The 23332-nt window shown below is 43.8% G+C and overlaps 1 protein-coding gene across 1 annotated transcript; it reads right to left on the minus strand.

Moving 5' to 3' along the window:
• Window positions 1–3460: 3460 nt before the first annotated feature.
• LOC136421401 (uncharacterized) lies at window positions 3461–17232 on the minus strand. The gene is made up of 3 exons (XM_066408664.1): window positions 17115–17232; window positions 6202–11474; window positions 3461–5882 (listed from the first exon to the last, which is right to left on the minus strand). Exons 2-3 carry the CDS (start codon window positions 11469–11471, stop codon window positions 4373–4375), a joined length of 6780 nt encoding a protein of 2259 aa, XP_066264761.1. The 5' UTR covers window positions 11472–11474; window positions 17115–17232; the 3' UTR covers window positions 3461–4372.
• Window positions 17233–23332: the final 6100 nt, after the last annotated feature.

Genomic DNA, 23332 nt, shown 5'->3' on the forward strand with positions numbered 1-23332 from the left:
CGTTGTGCAGCCTAGTCATCGAACCAATTAAAGAAATTACTTCTTCGGCTGCAAACTTAACCTAAAACAAAAACATGTTTATACGCGACTCATGCGGACTTGCATATACGCACAAGTGTGACAGTGCCCTAACTCAGGGGAGCCTGTTGTAGAATTTCCTTGGGGCACGTTGGCCCTAGAGCCGAGGAGTTTGCCTTTGTAGGCCCTGGAAACAGTCTGGCATCCAGGCTACCTTTCCACTAGAGGCTGCGACCGATCTCTCAACAAATTTCATAGATAAAGAAAGACGTTTTCACGTTTTGTATCATATTTTGCAGTCTTTTACATCATATTTTACATCTTGCAATCCTCACACATATCTAACTTTGGTTGCTGTACGGTTTCGGCGATCACAAGGGCGATCGAAAGGGGGACTAAGGTAAATTCGTCACTCTACTTTGTTGAGACATTTTTGAAAGCGTTTTGATTGACTGTTGAATTTTGATCAACAAGTTGAAAAGGTTACCAGTCGAATACCGTCCTGTTCGTAATAGTACTAGTGGAAATACTAAATTTTCTTTCTATAGCAAGAGATGTTCCACTAGACGCCATATTGGTCTTGAACCTGAATACATTGTTGCTATTGTTGTTACCTTTTGGGGACCGTCAGTTCAAGACTATAAACTAGTATATCAAGAAGAAAAGGGGTACCGTTGTACTTACTAATAGTTTTATTGCCAATGTATGTAATACAATGTCGTGATGAGAAAACGTACTTGTTGCATTTTGGAAATCAGATGTAAGATTTCAGTTTTTTGAACCGTGAAAAAAACGGTGAAATGCAATAACAATTAAGGGTCGTACACGTTTAGGCCTCTCTGTCTGTATACACTCGTAGATAGTATATTGTTCTAGTTATCAATTTCAGATTATTGTAATATATATTCTATGTATGATATACAAAACCTAAAGCGTGTGTATTCCAATGTTCTCTTTTCTCTATTTCAATTTCTTGAAGAAAGCGTAAAAGCTCCAAGTAGAATAAAATCTAAGAATAAAATAACATTATAAGTCATTTAGGCAAGGTGCCTTGCTTTATGTTATCTTTTACAGAACATTGTATAGTTTTTAAATGAGGATAAAAAAAGAAGAAAAAAAGCGCATCACAGCATTCACATCCTCCTTCTCTGCATCTCAATTTTCCTCAGAACAACATGTGCACGTGGATTTTATTCAACAACACGTGAAAAACACGTGAACAACACGTGCACAAGAGGCAATGGTGAGACCCCATTACGTCTGCTTGTTTTCCAAATACAAATATTATTGACATCTTTGGAGCCTTATACAACTCCCAAATGTGTTTTAGTTGCATTAGTCTAGCCGTTTCAATACACACAGTTATAAATATTTATGTTGTCCGCTATTCAAATGCCAGATGCTTTTAAGTACTTTAATTTGCTCACACTCTGATGAAGTTTTAGTCTACTATGTCGTTCGTCCAAATTTGAGCTGTCAGTGACCGGACAAAGAGTCTTGGACATAATGAGTGATGATTCGCATTCCTCAAGCCGTTTAGCGGAACAAATGTTTAAATTAAATTTATTTAGTCACTGAAGAAAGATTTCTTTAGTCACTGAAGAAAGATAGCGGAAGATATCTGAAACGTCTGACTGTTTCAAAATCTTATCCAGTTCCTCAAGTAATTATTTTTGACGAAACGTTTGGATTGCTTTTGAACAATGTTTAAAGAGGTCACTGAGAAGACATACATGTGCGGACACATCGTGTCGGTATTCTCTTTCAAGCACCTTTGAAGATGTTCGTTAGCGTGACGAGGTCAAAGTTCGCAACTACCTTGTGACGTAAGTCAAGTAATTTGAAGCCCCCCTCTCACTGGACCCGCGATACGTTGGCGACCACGCTGCGACCGAGCGATTTGACGGAGCGGTTAACAAATTTCTTCGATGAAAACGAATCTTTTTGCGCTTTGTGTGTTTTGATGTCTTTTTAGCAATACTTATACGGTTTGCATGGTATTCTCATCATAAAGCCAAGGGTAACACACATCCAATTAAGGATGCAGCGAGGTCGCCAACGTGCCGTGGGTCAAGTGAGATAGCGGCTCATGTATTAACACCTTCAAAAACTAGACTCTACCAGTCTCCACGGGTCGCTGGGAAAATAGTAGAAATTTGCCAAATAGAGTCAAATGTTTGAAGGGAGTCGGCTACGGGAATAAGGTCAAATATAGCAGCCTCCGTAGCCGACTCCCTTTAAACTTTTGACTCTATTTGGCCAAATTCTACTATTTTCCCAGCGACCCGTGGAGACTGGTTAAGTCTACTTCAAAACAGTCAAAACGATTGAATGCAAAATACTGTTATCTTTTCGTCGATTGGCAATGGCAATGCGTTATTTTATCTTATATTGGTAGTTAGTCCGAATATTTTGAATTGATAAGATTCTCTATTTCAAATGTGTAAAGGATTTCTGATTTCTTTTGTTATAAATGCTTTCTTGATACCTGAAGGGAAACTCTTGACCCTCTTTTTTTTTCTTAAGTGTTTTCACCTGTTTTCGAAGTTGGGGCTCAGACTTCTGGTACTTAAAAGTCCAGTGCTCTCCCTACATAGTAAACATTAGAATTTGTAGTGTCAAAACAGCTAAAAAGGTATTGGCGTGACGTAACCCTTTCTTCCTTGTGAAAAACAACACAATGCGTTACATCTGCTTCGGTCATGAGTGACATTACAATAGGTACTATGATATTAGAATCTGGCCTTTGTTTTCAGTATATTTCACTCACATATATCCTGTTGTTGTCGGGGTCCTTTTTGTGCATAGAGGCACATAGGACAACAGGTTTCCTTGCAGTTTTTGTAGGAATGGTTTATAGGTGTACAAGGAGGGGTTGCAAGCCTTTCACCCATCCATGTAAAGTTTTGTATTGTATTTAAGCACTAGGGCGAACCCCTATTCTTCTCGATAAGTGTGGTTGGATGAAGGTGTAGCATTCTATAGGGGGTGGGGTATATTGTACATGTATTGCCATGTATTTCTAATTTTTGCCTTCATTGTCGTATCCACTGCTGTACTATTCTGATTATTGTCGTTTAATAAAAGTACTTCCTAATCTAAATTGAAATCTTTAAAGTGCCATGTAATCTTTGAATTAATCGTCTACTATGTTTTCCTTGGTGGGACAAATTAGAAACGGGTCATGACGTCATAGATAGGACTCCATGCCTTACTAGCTAACAGGGCAGTAATTTCTGTGACGTCACAATCCGTTGCTGATATTTTCCACCAAAGAGCACATAGTAAACAATTCATTTGAATATTACATAAGATTTTATGTGTTATCAGAAAAGAACAGATGTTTATGTGAATGATAGAAGGAATCTCATTTCGACGGCACTTTAAATTACTCTGACTGACTTCATTATTACATCATAAAAATATGACAGACACAAGTGAGTGGAATGAGCATAATGATGTGTATTAAAATCATGCAATACATGACGACAACGAACGTAGTCTTTGACACTTTCCATAAATGTATGTTTCCTGTAACTCTGAAACTAGCGTATCGCAGTGTAAAACCCATGGTGTGAAGGTTTGTTGCTCTAAATAGACTGTAATTTCCATAGTAGGTTCTCCAGTTGTAAGTGCTCACGCCTTTTTATGTAAGAATGAATGATAACATTTCGACATTAAACAAAATGGAAGGTTTGGTCTTTCCATCAAGGAACATCACCATATATTACGTGTTCATTAAGGATCAATCGTGTTGTCAATACTAAAAGTATGTTGCCATTACATAAATTTCATCATTGCTTGTACATGTTATCCTGCTTTAACAAAAACAAAGTCAAGTTCACACATTGCATTGATACAGCATAGTCTTGAATACGATGTTTGTTTCAATAATTACTCTTCAACGTCTAAATAGGGTAACTGAAAAATGGTTATATTTTAAACAGACTTAATCAATGTGATTTATAAAATCAAGCTTTTCAAGGAAAACTCACTGCTACAAAAGGGAAAGGCCAAATAATGTGTGCGTTTTTCATTTGTTTTTCTCTACCTCACAAACGACAAATCTTAGCAAGAAAGACTCAGTCGTTCATAGAAAATGAATGTGATTTTACAGATATTTGTGCTTTCCTTCCCTACAGCTTCCAGTGGTCTTTCCCTATGGCATAAGAGCCAATCTTTGTTTCATTCTACAGTCTATACATATCAGATTCTGAGTAACACAGTCACTGACTTTCAATGTTTTCTTGCCTAAACCTTTAAAAGTAGTCTACCACCACCTTTACGTTGTGTTGAATTTTGGGGGGGATCTACAGAGTTTTCTGCCTGAGTAATGAGGTACTGTTTAGGATGACTAACCCCATTGGCGACCGCGGATGGCCTGCATGGGTTTCACGAGATGGTCGAAGCCGGAGTACATCTCGGAGTTGTCGGACAGAAGCCAGGTCAGGAAGGTGTCAGGCTGGTCGCCGTGCTGCGGCTGCATCCACGACATCCAGTTGTTTCCCATGTCTTCGGATGGCTCCTTGTCCTGCTCCATTGGCGGGGTGAAGAACCACGTGTACCACATCTCTTCCGGCTCTTCCTTGTCCTCTTCGTTCATGCCCCACCACGAAGACCACCAATCTTGTTGGACGTCTTCTTCGGATGGTTTTGTGTCCTCTTCCCCAAACAGCCAGGACAGCCAGCTATCCTCCTTATCCTCTTCACTGGGTTTATCTTCGTACATCCAGGAGAACCAGTCATCTTCTTTGTCGTCTTCCTTGTCGTCTTCTTCAAACAGCCAAGAGAACCAACTGTCGTCCTCCTCTTCCTCTTCTGGCATGAACCAATTCATCCAGTCGTCTCCGAGGAGCCAGGACATCGGATCTTGTTTGTCGTCGTCGTAGAATGTGTTTGTGTTCCACCCCTGTTGCTGAGTGCCGAACATAACCTGGACAGCCTGCTGCATGACCTGGCTGGGCGTCGGTCTGCTGGTGCCGAACATCTGCTGGATTAGTACCTGCAGGGTTGGCTGTGGAGAATTGCCGAAGAAGTTCTCTGAGATGGCTTGAAGGGTCGGGTTGCCTCCGAAGAGGTTATCGCTGAGCTGTTGCAGAAGAGGGCGCTGGCTGTTGTCGTTCATTCCGAAAAAGAAGTCGGTGACGTCGTCCCAGGCGCTCTGCTGCTGCTGACCGTTGAAGTAGTTCATGATCTGTTGGATGATCGGGCGGCTCGGGCGGTTACTCATGCCGTCGAGGTAGTTGGAGATCACGTCGATCATTGGGCGGGAGGTCGACCAGCTGGGGCGGCTGTGGAGGTAGTCGTGTAGAGCCGCGACTGGGTGCTTGTTCTGCGACTGGAACCAGTTGTCAAGGAAACCGGACAACATGTTCATCATGGGGTGGGTCGGTTGCTGGAACTGTTGCACGATCGCTTGGAGGATGGGGTAGTTGTTATTGTTGTTCATGAACTCTTCTGCAAGGTGAGCCAGGTAGTGAAGCTCGACAGAGAGCCTCAGACGGAGCTGCCTCATCATGGCCCTGAAGTTGTGCCTGCCCAGCTTCATCATATGAGACACGTACATCACCATCTTCTTCACCAGGACTTGTGCGCGCTCCTGCATGTGCTCGCTCACCATCTCGTACAGATTCATGAAGTTGTAGGTGACCTTGGTGTTGTAATCAGTATAGGCAGAGAAGATGAGCTCCACATCGCGATACATGGTCGTGACAATCTTCTCACCGGCCTCGGCCCACATCGCGGCAATCTCGGCGAACTTCATCTCACTCTCCTTGATGATCATTGGCCAGTTGTTCTGGTTGAGGAGGAAGAACTCAGCCATGTACTCAACGAGCGCGAAGTCCATCGCCATCATGTCGTCACTGTAACGGTACAGAGATTAAGATGGTCAATCAAAATGCCAACAAATTTACTGAAATGCAGCAGCAATTTCTGTTTTTTAAAACAGAAATTGCTGGGTTGCAGAGCTCTTGGGAGATCAATTCAGCCTGATATACGACCCTTTTTAAAAAAGGCCACATACCTTGGAGAGAAAATAGAGAGTGCAAGATCATCTAAAGTAGTGAGCATGTCATAGACAGAACCTTTTAAAAGTTAGTAAACGGCGGCTGGCAGACATTTCACTTTATACTGCTGAAAGAGGAATGGTCATTTGTATATAATAAAAAAAACGGTTCTCACCTGGACATGGCATCGCCGGTTTGGGCAGGCATGGCATCGCCGGCTTGAGCAGGCATGACATCACCGGCTTGAGCGGGCATGGCATCGACGGCTCGGTCACGGGAAGGAGCCATCATGTCCCTCTCGGGGAAGACGAACCCAACGCTCTTCATGAGCTTCGTAATCCTCATCATGAAGAAGTCGAAGGTTGGCTCGAAGTTGTCTGGCGGGTTGATACCGAAGTACATCATGACGTCGGGGAGGTATTGCAGACTGGGCCTGAAGTCGTCTGGGATGTCAAGCTTCAGAGGTTTGACCACGAACGTCTTCCACTGCCACATGAGTTCGTTGAGGAAGGAGAGTTCGTAGTCGGCCGGCATCATGAAGAGCTTGTTGATCATCAGCATGAAGTGCTTATTCAGATCGTCGACTTTGTAGTCTTTAGGGATGTCGATATCAAGGATGAAGGCGATGGCATGAACGCATCCGTCTGTGAGGAAATATTCGAATTGAACTGGAGGAACAGTCATGGTCATCCAATCTGGCGCCGTGGCCGGATCGAAAAGCATGGCGATGCCGTCGAAGTCGATGTTGAACAGGCCAGCCACCGTCCCGGGCAGGTCGTTGATCCAAGCGTTGGCCATGTCGTTCCAGGATTGGCTGTCCGTCATCCACTGACTCATCCACATGTTGGCCATTTCGGACCACTGCGCGAACATCATCATGGCCTGGTCGAACCACATCGCTGCGTTCTGCTGCACGAACATCTCCACCATGGGCAGCTGAGAGATGAACCACTCAGGCTCCAGCTTGAAGTCGTCGGGAAGTTCGAAACCGAGCCAGCGGCCGATCCACTTGAGAGCGTTGGGTATATTCTCGATGTATACCATGTTCAGGTCGTATATCAGGGCGAATTGATCTTCCAAGAGCTCTGCAACCCAGGTGTCGTTTGGTGCCAGGGTGGCAGCGATTGGCTGCACGGACATGGCGATGAACTCGTCCTTGGTGGGGATGAGGTTGAAGAGCTCCTTGATGCCCCACTCGGCGAAGTAGATCAACTCCGGTCTGTAGTCAGCAGGCAGGTAGAAGCCGAAGTAGTCGCTGGCTCCGGGCATGAATTCTAGGACCTTCTGGATGACCTGCTGGATAAATACGCCGACGTCACCACCCGTGCTGACGTAGATGTTCTGCTGGATTTGCATGAAGATTTGCTGGGTTGTGTTGAAGACCATCTCGACGATTTGCGGCGCCTGGTTGGCGATGGTTTGGATGATCATGTCCATGTTGGCAGCGACGTACTCCTCGGTCGGCTGGAAGTCGTCGGGGAGGCTGATGCCGAAGGCAGAGACGACGGCTGGGCCGTTGTTGGCGAACCATTCAGGGGTTTGCTCGAAGGAGGCGAACGCCATGACGATCTCGTAGTAGTTGGTCGGCACCTGTATTCCCAAGCTGCCGAGGAAGACTGGTATCTGCTGAACGATGTAGGTTGGGTCGAAGGAGAAGTCATCGGGGATGTCGACCCCGAACAAAAGCTCGAGCAGCTCTCCGACGACTTGAGCCGGGAACTGCTGAGTCATGGCTGCCATCGCTTGCTGGATTGCTGACTGCAGGATATACATGTCAGGGAGCTGGCTCTGGACGTACTGAATGATGGCGTTGGCGTCGCCCATGAGTACGTTAGCTGGAATGTCGATGCCGAGGAGTGCGGCAATTTCAGGAAGCTTGTTTTGGAACATCATGGCTTGGTCGGTTGGTGCGTTGTTGACGTAGTTGGTCAGGGTGGCCGTGATGTTGGTCCATGCTTGCATGCCGAACTGCTGGAATTGAGCGTTGACGTTGGCGTAGAAATCGGGGAAGTTGTTGGCGATCAGCTCCATCAGCGCCGGCAGGTTGTCGAGGATGTTCTGCACGCTAGGACTGAAGCCGACGGGGAATGCCTCGGCGAGGGTTTCCACCTCTGTGAGCAGCCCGTATGCAAGCTCGTCCACGTCAACGTTGACCAGTGCTGCGACGTCCCTGAACTGGTCGATGTATAGTGGGAGATCCTCTGGCTTGTTGACAATGTTCTGCAGCCAGTCGAGCAGCGTCATCTGCAGATCAGGCGCTGGCACGGGGATGCCGAGTCCTGTCAGGATTTCTGTGATCTCTACGGAGACGTTCTTCAGGTAGGCGACGTTGACGTACTCTTGGAGGATCAAAGCTACGACCTGGATGTATTCTGGTGTCGTGTAGTACTCCCTTCTCAGGTGGTCGATCAAGCTTCCAGACAGATCCCTCACCGGGATGTTGGTAAGCGCGGCCACTTCGTACAGCTCTCGAACGAGCGGGGCGAGGTCTGCTCCTGGCTTGGCAAGCGCGATGGTCCAGTTCCTGATGCCCTGTTCCAACTCTGGGGTGACCATGACGCCTCTGCCTGTGATTATTCCATTTATCGCCATGATAACGTTAGCTACCTCCATGTCGTCCAATTTCTGAAGGATCTCGTTCGACTCGAAGAGGTCGTAGTACACTGCCTGGCCGAGGTTGATTTCTCCCCGCAGGCCGCTGAGAAGAGTCGCGGAGAGGTCCACCTCCGGCACGCCTACAATGGCGGCGACTTCATAGAACTGGCGAACGTAGGCTCCGAAGTCGAGACCATTACGGATGTCGGACAGCCACTGGGTCAACTGTGCAACTGAGTCGTCGCTGTAGGGCAAGCCGAGAGGGTCGAGCTGGCCGGCTACATACTGGCCAAAGTCGGGTAGAAGATCTTCAGTCACCGTCAACAGCAAGGCTTGGACTTGGAGGAGGTTATCGACCACCGCGTTGACTTTGTCGAAATGCTCGGTCATGAGTTGTTTAAGGGCGGCTGACAGGTCCGTCACCGACACGTTCAGCATGTAGGCTACATCGTAGAACTGTTCGACTTGTGGGCCGATGTCGTATCGTTCATAGTAGAGAGCTGTGGTCCAAGCGTATATCGAGGCGACAGTTTCGTTGTTGTAGTCAAGTCCGTAAGGCACAAGGTTCGCTGTGATGAGAAGGCTCAGATCTTCAACATACTTGAATTCAACTGTGTTCAGGAGCCGCTTGACTTCCAAGAGATCCATCACAACTTGGTTGACTTCCGCGAAGTGGTCGGTCAAGACCTGTCGCAGACCTCTTGAGAGGTAACTCACGGACAAGTTGAGCGAGTAGGCTACTTGGTAGAACTCTTCAACTTGTGGGCCGATGTCGTCTTGTGCGTTGTAGAGATCGGCGGTCCACTGATAGACAAACGCCTCGGACTCGTTGGTGTATTCCAGTCCGTACTGCCCAAGACTTGCTGTGATTATCTGACTCAGACCGAAGACATACCGGAACTCGACGGTGTTGAGCAGCCGCTTGACTTCAATCAGATCTGCTACAACTTGGTTCCCTTCGGCGAAGTGGTCGGTCAAGAGCTGTCGCAGACCTCCTGAGAGGTAACTCACGGACACGTTGAGCGAGTAGGCTACTTGGTAGAACTCTTCAATTTGTGGGCCGATGTCGTCTTGTGCATTGTAGAGATCGGCGGTCCACTGATAGACAGACGCCTCGGACTCGTTGTTGTATTCAAGTCCGTATTGCCCAAGACTTGCTGTGATGATCTGACTCAGGCCAAAGACATACCGGAACTCGACTGAGTTGAGCAGCCGCTTGACTTCCACTAGATCCATCACGACCTGGTTGACTTCAGCAAAGTGGTCGGTGAGGAGCTGACGTAGCCCCGCCGCCAAGTCCGTGGCTGACACGTTGAGCATGTAGGCTACTTGGTAGAAGTCCTCAACGAAAGGTTGGATGTCGTCGGACAGATAGAGACCGGCGGTCCAGTTGTAGATCGAGGCGATGGATTCGTTGTTGTAGTCAAGACCGTAAGGGACAAGGGCCCCTGTGATGAGAAGACTCAAATCATCGATGTACTGGAAGTCGCTCGTCTTCAGCAGCCTCTTGACTTCGATCAGGTCTGTCACGACGCTCATGCCACCTGTCAGCTGTTCAGTCAGCGCGTCTTTCAGCCCCAAAGATAGGTCTGCCGCAGATACGTTCACCAGGGCGGCCACATCGTAGAACTGCTGAATGTAGGGAGTGATGTCGTTGTCGCCGTACATGCCGAGGGTCCAGTCATACATGGTTTCCAGAGTGTCGTTTTGCCAGGGGTAGCCGAGAGGCTGAAGCTGGTACGCGATGAACTCGCTCAGACCTCTGACGTAGCTGAACTCAACCAGTCGCAGCAGGTTCCTAACTTCGATCAGATGCGCGGTGACGGCCGCGGAACCCTGCATCTGGGCGGTAAGGTCGCGCCAGACGATTTCTGCAAGCTCCAGAGCGGTTTTGTTGACTGTGGCGGCCACTTCGTAGAACTGGTTGACGTAGACGCCGATATCGCCGTCGGTGTCCTGGTACAGACCCGCTGTCCACATGTAGATCGTCTCGCTGCTCTCGGGGGTGATAGGGAAACCCAGCGTGCTCAGCTCCTGGGCGATCAGGATGCTGAACTGCCTGACGTACGTGAAGTTGAAGTTGTTCAGGACTTGCTTGACTTGCATCAGGTAGATGTACACCTGCTCGCCCTCGTCCAACGCTACTGTCAGTTGGTCGCGGAGGGCCGTTGCCGCGGCTTCCGCCGACAAGCCGATGGCTGCAGCGACGCCGTAGAATTCGAAGGCGACGGTGTCGGTGTTGTTCCCGGCGGCGGCGAGCGCGACGGTCCAGTTGTAGATGCCCTCCATAGAGGCGTTGTCGTTGGGGTAACCGTAGGAGGCAAGCAGCGTGGAGATCTCCCAAGCCACCCCGCGGAGGCTGTCAGGGGAATAGTCCTGGAGTCGAGCGGATAGTGCACGCAAGATGTTCGTGAGGTTGATCCATTCGCTAAGATCGCCTATCGCCTGCGTGGCCGCCGCCGCCGCATTGAAACCGAGCGTTGTAGCCAGTGACTCGAACTGCAAGGCAAGCGCGTCGTAGTTGTTCTCCTCCGCGGCTAGCGCTGCCGACCAGGCGGTGATGATTCCCCGAGTGAGGTCGTCTACGCTAATGCCTTGGTTTGCCAGCAGCTCATCGGCTATGTAAGTTGCGAAGAAGTTGTTTGGGTCGTCAAGAGTCTTTTGTAAGCTCGAAATCTGCCTGAGAGCTGAAACAACGAAGGGATTTGCGACGGGCGCTGGGGTGGTTCTGGGGATGATGATGAAGGGATCCGAGGTTCCATCGAGGTCAAGATCATCGAAGTTAAACTGCGCATGCGCAGTGGACGCCAGCAGCGCGAACGCCACCAGCAGTGTAGCGGACCGGACCATTTCCTGCAAAAGAGCGACAAAAAATTTAGTTTTTTTTGCGTTTCTGACCAAAACCTCACAAACAAGAAATCGAAGATCTGAGTTATTGTAAATGTCTTAACGTCTTAACCCTAGCCATTGCAGTGCCATGGTATGGATACTGAAGGTACTGCTAGGAGGCAAAAAATCGCCATGTTTTTTTGGATATCAATAATTATATACATATATATATTTATATGTAACCCAAATACCAAAATTCATGCACATCCGTCAAATAGATTTTGAGGGTGCGAGCACAAATAAACAAGTACCAAAAATTATATCCGGACGTAACTATCACATGTAGAACTACTGATTGATACAAATATGACAAGAACTCAGATAAAAAGCGTAGAAAACGCATCAAGTAGTCCTCCAAGTGAGACATTGACAAACAAATTCAGTCTGTTATTCATTTTTATCCGTGGTGTCATCAGAAAAGAGTGCACCTAGACTTTATGTAAAAGAAGATCTCTTGTTTGCTAGTAGCGGTCAATGACCCTTCTTTGCTTTTCGAAGTTAGGGCTCGTTCACACTTGTGGGTATATTCACGTCCGTATTAGTTGAGTATTAACATTTCTTTTCTTTCTTTGTTTAGGTAAAGTTTCAGGGGAAGAAGTTATTTTCTACTTTGTTCCACCGTTGTGTAGCAAGGTTATCCAACCGAAAAAAATGACTTCTTCGGCCGAAAACTTTAATTTACATCAAGAATGTTAAGACGAAACTAATGCGGACTTGGAATATACACACAATTATGGACGGGCCCTTAAGAACCCTGTAGCCATGCGGCTAGAACGACTAGGTCTGTTTTGGAATGGACGCGCTCTAGTTAACCTTTCCTGAGCTTGCACTGGGAAACTCGTCGGTCATTGACCTTTTTGTAAAAGCTAGGACAGGTGAGTAGTCTGTGATACCTGAGCCCCCCTTTGGTAAGCTTGTCTTGAACTGGGAACAAGCCATCCGTGAATAGTTTCATCAGGTTGGTAAGTCACTGAATAAAGAGACTCTTTTTACACAACCAAGAGATTTATTCCACCGACGTTTCGGTGACCATATGTCACCTTCTTCAAGGCAATTCTGACTGGTTCACATAGCAATGCAGCACAAGTGTTCCTGCTTATACACGAGATGCTTTCCCAAACGCGAAAATTTACATATGTACGACAAATTTACTTTAAACCATGTTACAGGACTGTACGTTTGACCTTATCTACAACTCGACTGACAAAAAAGCAGAAGGATAGCCCGGGGGTATGAAATCAATCTTAAAAAGAATAATGGGGAAACTTAAACATAGAAAGCGTTTTCTTTGTGTACAGGAAAACCACATTCGGCCCTCGATAGATAAGACAAGAGCATACTGTCTTAGAAAACATTCGACCGGAATAAGTATTTTGGAAGGAAATACATTTCATCAAGCTGTGATCTTAAATTGCACTTTTACATAAGGATATTCAAATCACCATCTATTTTCAACACTTGATACTGCAATGTACATATATCCAATTAAAAGACTTTCGTGATAACAATTAAGATATTTTCAGAGGTATCGCATCTGCCAAGCTTGTACATAAGGGAATCACCACTTATATTTAACACTTAATAGTACAGTAATGTACATGCACCTTATCTAAATATTTTCGTACTTATAGATCTAGATAAGGCCAAACAAAGAAGTGAGTTTTCTTATTGATCCAGTGCCTGATTAATCACAAACAAGTCTTAAAGGAACGGAGGAGTAAACAGAGAGACAACCTAAGACGGCCGACACATATGTGCACAGTCTGACTGTCTTTGCTCTAGCGGTATGGTTGAGTTGGTCTAAAAAGGTGTGTTTGGAGTCCGGGTGTGTCCAAACCGACACCGGTACCATCGGTACCTCCCCACCTGTCAAACAGAAATTCAAATGCCCCATGTCACACCTACAAAGAGCACAACCGTACCTAGCACTAGGAGTTAAAAATAGGTTGAAAGTTTCATCATTGCAAGCGGTCATAAAAGACTTAACGTAACGGCGTGGTCAATTTGAATTCGTCATATAATTTTGATGTCATTGAATTTTCAAACAGAAATTTAAATGCTTCCTGTCACATTTACAAAGACGACAACCGTGCATAGCACTAGGAGTTGAAATATAGGTGTAAAAATTCATTTGGTGAAACAGGTTACGCAAGAGGCAATAAAAGACTTCGGCGCGGTCAATGTAAATTCGTCGTACAATTTTGATGTCGTTGGATTTTAAAAGCAGAAATTCAAATGTTTCATGTCGCATCTACAAAGAACACAACCGTGCATAGCACTAGGAGTTGAAATATAGGTGTAAAAATTCATTTGGTGAAACAGGTTACGCAAGAGGCAATAAAAGACTTCGGCGCGGTCAATGTAAATTCGTCGTACAATTTTGATGTCGTTGGATTTTAAAAGCAGAAATTCAAATGTTTCATGTCGCATCTACAAAGAACACAACCGTGCATAGCACTAGGAGTTAAAAATAGGTGCGGAAAAATTCATTTTGTGAAACAGGTTACGCAAGAGGCAATAAAAGACTTCGGCGCGGTCAATTAAAATTCGTCGTATAATTTTGATGTCGTTGAATTTTCAAACAGAAATTCAAATGGTTCATGTCAGACCTACGAAGACCACAACCGTGCCTAGCACAAGGAGTTAAAAATAGGTGCGGAAAATTCATTTTGTGAAACAAGTTACGCGAGTGGACATAAAAGACTTCGGCGCGGTCAATGTGAATTCGTCGTATACGTACAATTTTGATGTCGTTGAATTTTCAAACAGAAATTTAAATGCTTCATGTCACATCTACAAAGACCACAGCCGTGCCTAGCACTAGGAGTTAAAAATAGGTGCGGAAAAATTCATTTTGTGAAACAGGTTACGCAAGCGGACATAAAAGACTTCGTTAACGTAACGGCGCGGTCACATTAAATTTGTCTTAGGCCGTCGAACGTTTTTGATGTTGTTAGATTTTTAACCAGGCTGTGAAAAAATCAAGGTCCTAAGGCAGCCTATTTCGTACTAAGACAGACTAATTTTGCAGTACGTATGCACGACTCTCCCAAGAACACCTTTCGTCTGCGATCGTGCGATGATCGTAAGACCCATGAGACCGGGCCCTAAATGAGATTAAGTTCTACAAAGTTTGTACAAGCAAAGTTAATTCTTTGCTGTCCTGTTTTCCTAATCTTTTGAGTAATACGAGATTGCGATTAAGATCTGTTAAGCGGTTTAGCTTTGCATAAGTACAGTCCCTATATTTTACGGAATAGTTCATCGTGACTGGTTAATCGCATACTAGCTATTGACCCGTGAACAACGAAACAGCTGAATCATTTCTATATAACGCAGCCCCTAAAGTTGTTATAAGCTCGCCCCATTTATTGTATTGTGACACGCAGTACCGGGCTAGGAAAATTCCTCAGCGCCAAAAGAAGCGTGCATGGCCGCTTGACAAGTAGCGCCTGGCACAACACGGCGCGGAACACCTGAGAACACCTGCTTGTTCCACTTCCCTGGTCGCCATGGCAACGTGACACACCTGAATGGTTGTCATGTCGAGCCACACCCCTTAGCTTCGCTCGGTAGGACACAAATTAAATCACATGCCCGCTCTAGAGAGGGTGTTTAAAACGCTACATTCTTTCTTTCACCACAGCTTCAGGAGAAAAACACGACAACTAAAAAACCCTTGGTAGCTTACAATAAGATATTCCTCCACTAATCATCATCATCATCATCATCATTATCATCTTGCATACCCCCATATAACTCCGCGAGGGGCAAAGTAGGGGGGGGGAGGTCCCAGGCTAGGGGCGGGCAGGCCTCCAGCCTGGCGCGGTAAGACTCAACTGTAGGAGCCGTCACAACCGTGCCAGGCAGAGCATTCCACTGTGGAATGGTGCGCGGAAAAAACGAATGCTTGTATGAATCTGTCCTAGCATTAAGTGTTTGAAACTTGAGATGGTGACTCCCCCGGGTGCGCCCCTGAGCTGGCTTCAGTAGTCTAACATTCCCTTTCCGCTAAAGGTAAGCAATAAATGAAGATCCAAAGATTTTACAGACCCCCTCAACGAATTCCATCGATAAAGAACGATTTTAAAGCGTTCTGTGCGCATTGCCGTCTTTTAAATCATACTTTTATGTCCTGCATCATATTCCAATTATGAAATCAAGAGTTACAAATATCCAATTTCGGTCACTGTACGGTCAAAGGGAGGCCTAATCTTAGCAAGAACAAACTTTCTACATGTGAGTTCCAATTTTGTCACTGGACAAAAGAGGTCTCTACAAATCTTTTCAACAAGTTCAGAGATGTGTGGGCGAAATCTCTCTTTGAAAGACATCAGAATGACCAGTAGGTCATGGCTTGCCCTACAGACTGCACCCTTTTTGTGACGGCAGCATACCAGTCGGGTGACCAACAAAGGCCGCGATTTGATCTGTCGGTCACTGACTACCCATCGGACCACGCCCGCTAAAGACACTAGGTAAGGACCGGTTTTCATACACCTTAATTATCACAAGACTAGCTCCTACAGTTACTTGGAGGGATGTAGAATCAATTGACGACATTCCATAAGACTTGAATCATCAAATCTATCGCTAGAAGAAAGGCGTTCTTGTTATAGGGTCTTTAAGTAAACAAGCGGGAGTACTGTAAGGCATCCGCGAGAGATTCGCTCTAATTCACACCATTGTACGCATCTTTGTAGCCTGACCCACTATCCTTGTTGTATAACACAGAAAAGAGGAGAGAAATGTATTTTACAACAAATACCTCTAACGTCGACATGGAAAATCCATAAAAAACAGCGAAAAAGATACGACCAACCAAGGACATCATATCCACGGACCAACGCCGAATTAGAACTCAGAAAAAGTGAATCAAAGTTCCACGCAACTAGCGAAAAATACCAAATTAACTTTCATATACGTATCGTCTATAGTATTCAACATATAACCAACTCTTTGCGACGTGTATGTGACATTCTTCGAGTTTAGTCAGTTCAATGGAAAAAAATCAAGGCCAAACAAAGGTAAAATAGACCCACCTACCGCACCATCTAGAACAAGCACAAATACAAAAGCTTACTTAGGCTAGGATAAAGATATGCAAGTCATTCTCAGACAACTTCAGGATCATCGGAACAATTCGAAATCTTTTTACGAAGCACAGTAGAGATATGTAACCGTTATGATTCTAAATAAAAATCTTCATGATTTCAAATACACATGTTAACGCAATAAGTGGCTCAGAATTCAGCACAACTACATTTTCAGAAGGATTGCGATATGCGTTACCCAAAATCCACCAAACACTCATCGGCAAGCGAAAATTCAGACATAGCCGAACATTTTTACGATTCCTGCCGCTAAAGTAAACGCAACTTAAAAGTCTACGATTTGCTAAGCACAAGATTTTACATCGACCTAACTTTACGATCAGAGTTAGCGTTCGGAACGGGCTTCGTAGTCAGTATTCCGTGAACAAAGGCTAAAATCTCGCTCCTGCACAGATTTTTTTCTTATAACAGAAAAAATAACGCTATCGTTAAACTAATTTTTCTCACCTTTCAAGACGACTATGAAAAAAGTTGGCAAATTTTTCCTTACCTTTTTCAGACGTCTCAGACGGTTTCTTGAAGAAGGTCCACTCGTGGGTGCAGCGTGACGGAATGAAGGAGTTCGCTGAGGGGTTGGGGCCTCTTAAAGAAAAAAGCCGGGCGTGGTCTATTTGTAGTGAATGGGTCAAAGCGTTTGCTAAGTCCCTGTGCCTGGCACTACCCTAAGGTGTTGTGTTACCTGTCGGCTGACCACGCCCCTAGCTGTCATCTTCTTTTGCCCTCACGGTCACCTGTTGTCAAGTCATACAGGGTAACACCGCCTTTGGACTATAGGCTGCGACCACTCTGCAACGACTGTGTGACCGAGAGTTGACAAATCTCTCAACGACGTTGATAGATAAGGAAACGACTTTTTAACGTTGTGTGTTTTGTTGCCTTTTAAATCACGTTTTCACATTTTTCATTTAATTCTAATTACCAAGTCAAGGCTCACGCAATTTTAATTTTGGTCGCTGTAAAGTCGCACAGAGATCGCTGTTTAGTGGAAAAGGGGGTTCCAACGACAGGTTCCTATCAAAGTGATGCGTTTGCTGAATTACTCACTTGTGACGTATGTGTTCGCTTGGGTTACAGCCTTGCTTTGGTTTCCTTTGAAGCATACTTGCATAGAAACAGCTCATTAAACATACGTTTTTCATTGTTGAGAAATTTCTCATGCGTCTGTAGAGAAAACATATGGTTTTCAAGATTTTTGTTATTTGTTGTGTAATGCTAATATCTATAGTTTATAGTATACAAACCTTAACTGAAGGTTGTTAAGTAATGAAACGCAGGGAATTTACATTTTATTATAAAACCATTGTTTTTCCAAAGTCTCTTTAATATACAACGTAAGGTAGATTTGATTATACTGTATTGAATTATAAGTCTTATTTTGTGAGAGAAAAATGCATTTTTTAGCATATACAGTACTACTAAGACTGACTAAAACCTATAGAATTAGGTGATGCAGAATCGTAGGTTATTTTTCATTTTACTTAACTCTTGAGTGCGTTAAAATTGTAATGACTCAGAGGTTTGCTCATTAGCATAAAAAGTATCCAGTAGGTTCATGATGATGTCATAGTGTTTGTAGTTGATCATGCTCCATTCAATCTTACCACGTGATGCCCACGTGATAGTATGACGTCACTGTTACAGGTGTGGTAACGACCGATAGACCAACGGTTAGGTAACTACTTGTAAACATGTGTACAAAATCATCGAGGGAAAAACAGAAGAAAGAACGTGGGGAGAAAGAAGAAAGGAGAGAGAGAGAACCAGAGGAGAAAAGAAACGTACCGACTAAGAATATGAAACATTTCTTTTGTAGTTTTAGAACAGTATTCCAGGCTACACGCGGTCATATTCGTTGCCAAAACTATCATGCAAGGAACCGTCCGGGAAAGACGAAAGGGAGGCAACGTAAAACATGGGAGGATAATTTCAGAGAATGGACGGGCAAGACACTAACAGAAACATAAAGAAAAACAGTAAACAGAGAAGGGTGGAGAAAACATGGCCGCCAGATCTTCTGTAGTGCCCCAACGGTCAAATAGTTAGCCAATTAAACACCTTGTGACAGATATTCAACACAGAAGCTATGACGTCTATAATTTCCATAGAACAGGCAAGGTGACTGGTTTACCATAACCTTGAGCCTCTTGACCCCGAAGAGCTATTGTGTGAATGACCTAAAGGTCAATGAACCTGTTCAGTTGAGCGTGAACAGTTTGGTATGTCTGGTTGTAACAATGGGGTAAACTATCCAAAGAGTCTGAATAGATTTCCAAATCCCCGTTCTGACAAAGTTTGAATAGATTTACATATCGGTCATGACACAGTCTGAATAGATTTTCAAATCCGTCCCAAACTAAACAGCTAATTTCCACACTATATTCACTAAGTATGAATAGATTTCTAGATCTATTCTGACAAAGAATGAACAAAAATTAAAATCCGTTCTACGAGGGCACATAATTTCTATTTACATAATTAGGAAGATAAGTTGATTTTATCGAAATTTAGCTCATTAATCTCACATTACTTAACTTATGTATGCTTTTGTTTATAAATTACGAAACAGTTGAATTTGCTCTCTTTTCTAGATACAGTTAGGCCGTGATAGCATTTTACTAGATTTCTCATTCGTGAACTAGCCGGTGATATCTTTTTTTTATCGCAATTTTCAGAATCCGAAAAACACATATAAGTATACAGAAGTAAAATTTTTGCTGAAAAACAATTGCAACAACAACCCATTTTTCACTTATTTATGGCTACTTTCTCCTTTTTTTAACCTTTTTTAACCTTGAAAGTATACAATATACACTCATTCGGCCGAGGCCGTTTTTCAAGAGTTCAATTGAGGAGGTCAGGGGTCCATTTGATATACCATCGGAAAATATAACAAGACTTGTTTTACAAAGATAACGTTACAATCAGCATTCCGAAATCATATTCAGCATATACAGTCATTTTACTATGACCAAGTCATCTGATTCTATATTTTTTTACTGGACTAAAGAGTAAAGGAAAATATGTCCCCCGTTACTATGATTCCCGTCTTTGTTACCATACATAACACAACACAATATCTCGTCATTATTGTATAATCAGTGATTCAGTCGTTTTCTACGTGACGTAGTACCGCAGTCAACATTTTACCAAGCTTGGTTCACTCTGTCAATAGTCATTGCAATATATACACAAATAGATCCAACCAGGTGATAGTTTCCAAGCAACGAGACGTAAAGTTTGCCCTTCCCCAAAGCGTTAGACAGCAGACAAATAGTACTGTTGAACAGAGAATTTCCTTCATAAAAGAAATGTGGACTCGTCTTGTCACTAGCCTGTTTTGCCCCTCGAAAATAAAAGAAAGCGAACCAAAGCGGGTATCTCACTGGAATGTTTGCGACCAATAATTGCGGCGATTTTGCGAATTTTACGCCAATTTTTTGAGGGTCACACTAACGTGCGACGCACAGCTAAATTACGTGACCCGTACAAATAAAATGGCTTCGCTCGGAATGTCACATCCTCAGTTTTGACCCCAACGTAGATACAAGATAATTTCATTGGAAATCGCAGTGTTGGTAAAATACAGGGACCCGGGCGTCTTGCCCATCTCCATTTCTATAGCCCTTGGGCAAGACACATTTGTGCAAGTCACTACATCAGGGGGCTGATCCGCTGGTAGTGATGTGTGTGTTTAACTACCATACTCTTTCCCAAATGCTGAGTGCTAAGCAGAGAAAGCAGTATATATCATTTTAAAAGTCTTTTGTATGACCCGGCCGGGGTTCGAACTCACGACCTACCGCGTACAAGACGAACACTCTACCAACTAGGCAATTGCACCGGTTTGTTGGTGTGTTGGTACTGAATTAAAAACAAAACAATGCACAATGACTAAGACTCACAAAAAATACATTCTATTTCGCGTATAGTTAGCACTCATTCAGGCCTTGTTGCCATTTACGTTTTTATTTTTATATTTAAAAAAAGGCGACAAATTTGCGGTTATTGGCACCAATTGACGACAAATTGAAGTGGATTGGCAGTCTGTTCACCCCAGTTGGCGAATGTATGTCGCGGCCGGCCGCTTCGGAGACTTGAACTCAATAACATGGTTTTACTAAATCAAGAAATGGCCTGCCTATGTGTAAATGTTAGATGATGTAATCTTCTGAAAGAACCTACTGGACTGGAACACCTATCTAAGTATAACGCGTAAGTAATATCTTACCTACCACTCAATTCTGATAAAGACACAGAGAGAAAGAGAGAGATAGAGAGAGAGAGAGAGAGAGAGAGAGAGAGAGAATGAAGAGAGATTTGAGTGAAAATTGACAAGAGAAAGAAGTAAATTAGTAAACATTGCTCTTCTTCTTGGTGCATTTGTTATCCACATAATATTAATTTTGGCGATGGCAATCTGATAACGATATCTAATTGAAAAACGACTGGAATTTCAAATCATTGATCTCGGTAGTCTCTAACAGACCCCTTTGGAGTTAAAAGAGTTAAAGAAATTGTGAGAAGAGATAGCTAGTAAGACAAGAATAACTTGGGGTAGGGGAGGGGCAAATGCGGTCACCAAGAAACGACATTTTTTTTCTGACCAACGTTAACTAACTCTTAGCACTAGCTCTGTCAAATTCGTACCATTTTTGTACATTCGTTATCATGTATAATTCCCTAAAGATCCTAGTGGAGACCTAGTTACCTCAGAGAGTCGAAATAAATGTTTGTTTTTGTTCTTTACGTCGACACCTCGCCCAAATCGCTTCAAATATTTGCCGCACTCCTTTCTATTGTCCAAAGATTTGCTCAAGGGTAAAGGGCTGTATTTGACTTGCCTTCTTTTTTGTGTGTCAGGTTTGGGCTCGGAAAATATTTAAGCTTCTTTCTGCGCTCCGGAACTACTTAATTAAGACCAAACCACTTTTTTTATGTCGCCAAACACCAATTATTCCTAGGCGTATCCTGTAATAGATGAATCGATACATTATCCTTATGTATTTTGTGATTAATACGAGTAGAGTTTTCTAAAGCATTCATCTACTTTCTTTCTTACTGTTATACATTTTAACACCTGTATCAAATCTTTATTTAGCCAGTCATTAGTAAATGTTTTCCTTCTGATAGGAAAAAAATGTTTCATCAATGGAAATTGTTTGCAATACAAGTAATGTTTTTTTGCGTATTCATTTTCTTCTTGCTTACTGTTGTACATTTAAACACCTGTATCAATTATGTTATTTAGCCAGCCATCAGTAAATGTTTTACTTTTGATAACAAAATTGATTCATCAATAGAGAATAGACTATCGCCAGAGTTTGCATTGACATAAGCCGAGCCAACCACACCACAATCTACAAACTTTCTATCACGTGGCACACGATGATTCTGCACGTGTACATATACATGTATTTACAAACAGTTTCCTAAAGTCCCCTCACAAATAAGAAATTCAGATCGGCCGACGTGTTGGCGAGCTTCAAATGTGTATTTTCGGCCGAAGTACGTGCGACGTCCTGTCGATTACGCGGGCTTCGGGCGATTTCTAGAAATCAAAGTTGATCCAAATATTGGCCTTCTACCAAGTTAATCCATACTGACTTCGTCCATGTCAAAGAGATGGTACCATCTCATGGAGGGTTTTTAGTTTTTGGTGTTCGACGGACGTCGCCCGAGATTTTCATTGGAAAATACTGTCGACGCTAGGGCGATTTTTAAATACGGGGAGCTTCGGGCGATCTACAAAGTCGGCCGACGCTCGTATGAATTGTGACGCCGGCTTAACCACTGATCTGTCGGTCTGTGGTAAAACATTTACCACACCTATAGCATGAAGATGTAGCATGGCACGTAGCTGTGACGTCATGCTATCACGTGGCCTTCACGTGATCAACTACAAACACTATGGCACCATTTTGAGCCTACTGGATACTTCTAATGCTAATGAGCAAACCTCTGAGTCATTACAACTTACTCAAGAGCAAAGTCCACTAATAGTAACCTACGATTTTTGATAACCTAATTTTTTAGATCTTAGTTTCGTATACATGCAATAGTATATCATGCAAGATTGACCATTTACGGATACGCTGTACATATAATGTAAAAAGAACCGAACTACGCGATGTGTACTTATCCCGTTGACGCATTGCCCTTGCGAAAGGCACTTCACTCAGATTTAAGTGAGTACTTAGCTTCGGTTATGGAGGTCCCTCGGACAGGATGATGATCCCGTGTTTGAATAGAGCCACACCTCCAGCACGAAAAAGAACCCACCACACTTATCGAAAAAAGTAGGGGCCCTTCCCGGTGTGAGTGGATCAAATTAATCTGTCCAGATATGCAGCTTGTACTCTTCAATATAAACCTGTTATGTAACGCCATTAGGTATGCAATACAAACAAACAAACAAACAAACAAACAAACAAATTTAGTGGCGATATCTCAACAACATTTTCCTCTGCCACATAATGTGAGAGCTTTATCGTGTGTGTGTGTGTGTGTGTGTGTGTGTGTGTGTGTGTGTGTGTGTGTGTTTCAGAATTAATATAGAGCCTGTTAGATAATTCATAAAAGGGTGTTATATGTACGGAACGTCGTAGTGAATAATCGAATGGATAAAGGTCTCGTGCCTGAATTAGCCCAAAGAGTGCGGGCTAAAAAAATTATTGGGCCCCAAAGGCAGGTGTTTAAGCCGATCATAAA

This window comes from Branchiostoma lanceolatum, chromosome 16 (assembly GCF_035083965.1).
Source record: "Branchiostoma lanceolatum isolate klBraLanc5 chromosome 16, klBraLanc5.hap2, whole genome shotgun sequence".
Classification (NCBI taxonomy): Eukaryota; Metazoa; Chordata; class Leptocardii; order Amphioxiformes; family Branchiostomatidae; genus Branchiostoma; species Branchiostoma lanceolatum.

Bases quoted from the DNA above. Each gene is read 5' to 3' on its own strand.
- LOC136421401 (XM_066408664.1), bottom strand. From the start codon at position 11,471: ATGGTCCGGTCCGCTACACTGCTGGTGGCGTTCGCGCTGCTGGCGTCC. The intron at 5,883-6,201 runs GTGAGAACCGTT...GTACCGTTACAG, and splicing joins ACCGGCGATGCCATGTCCAG to TGACGACATGATGGCGATGG.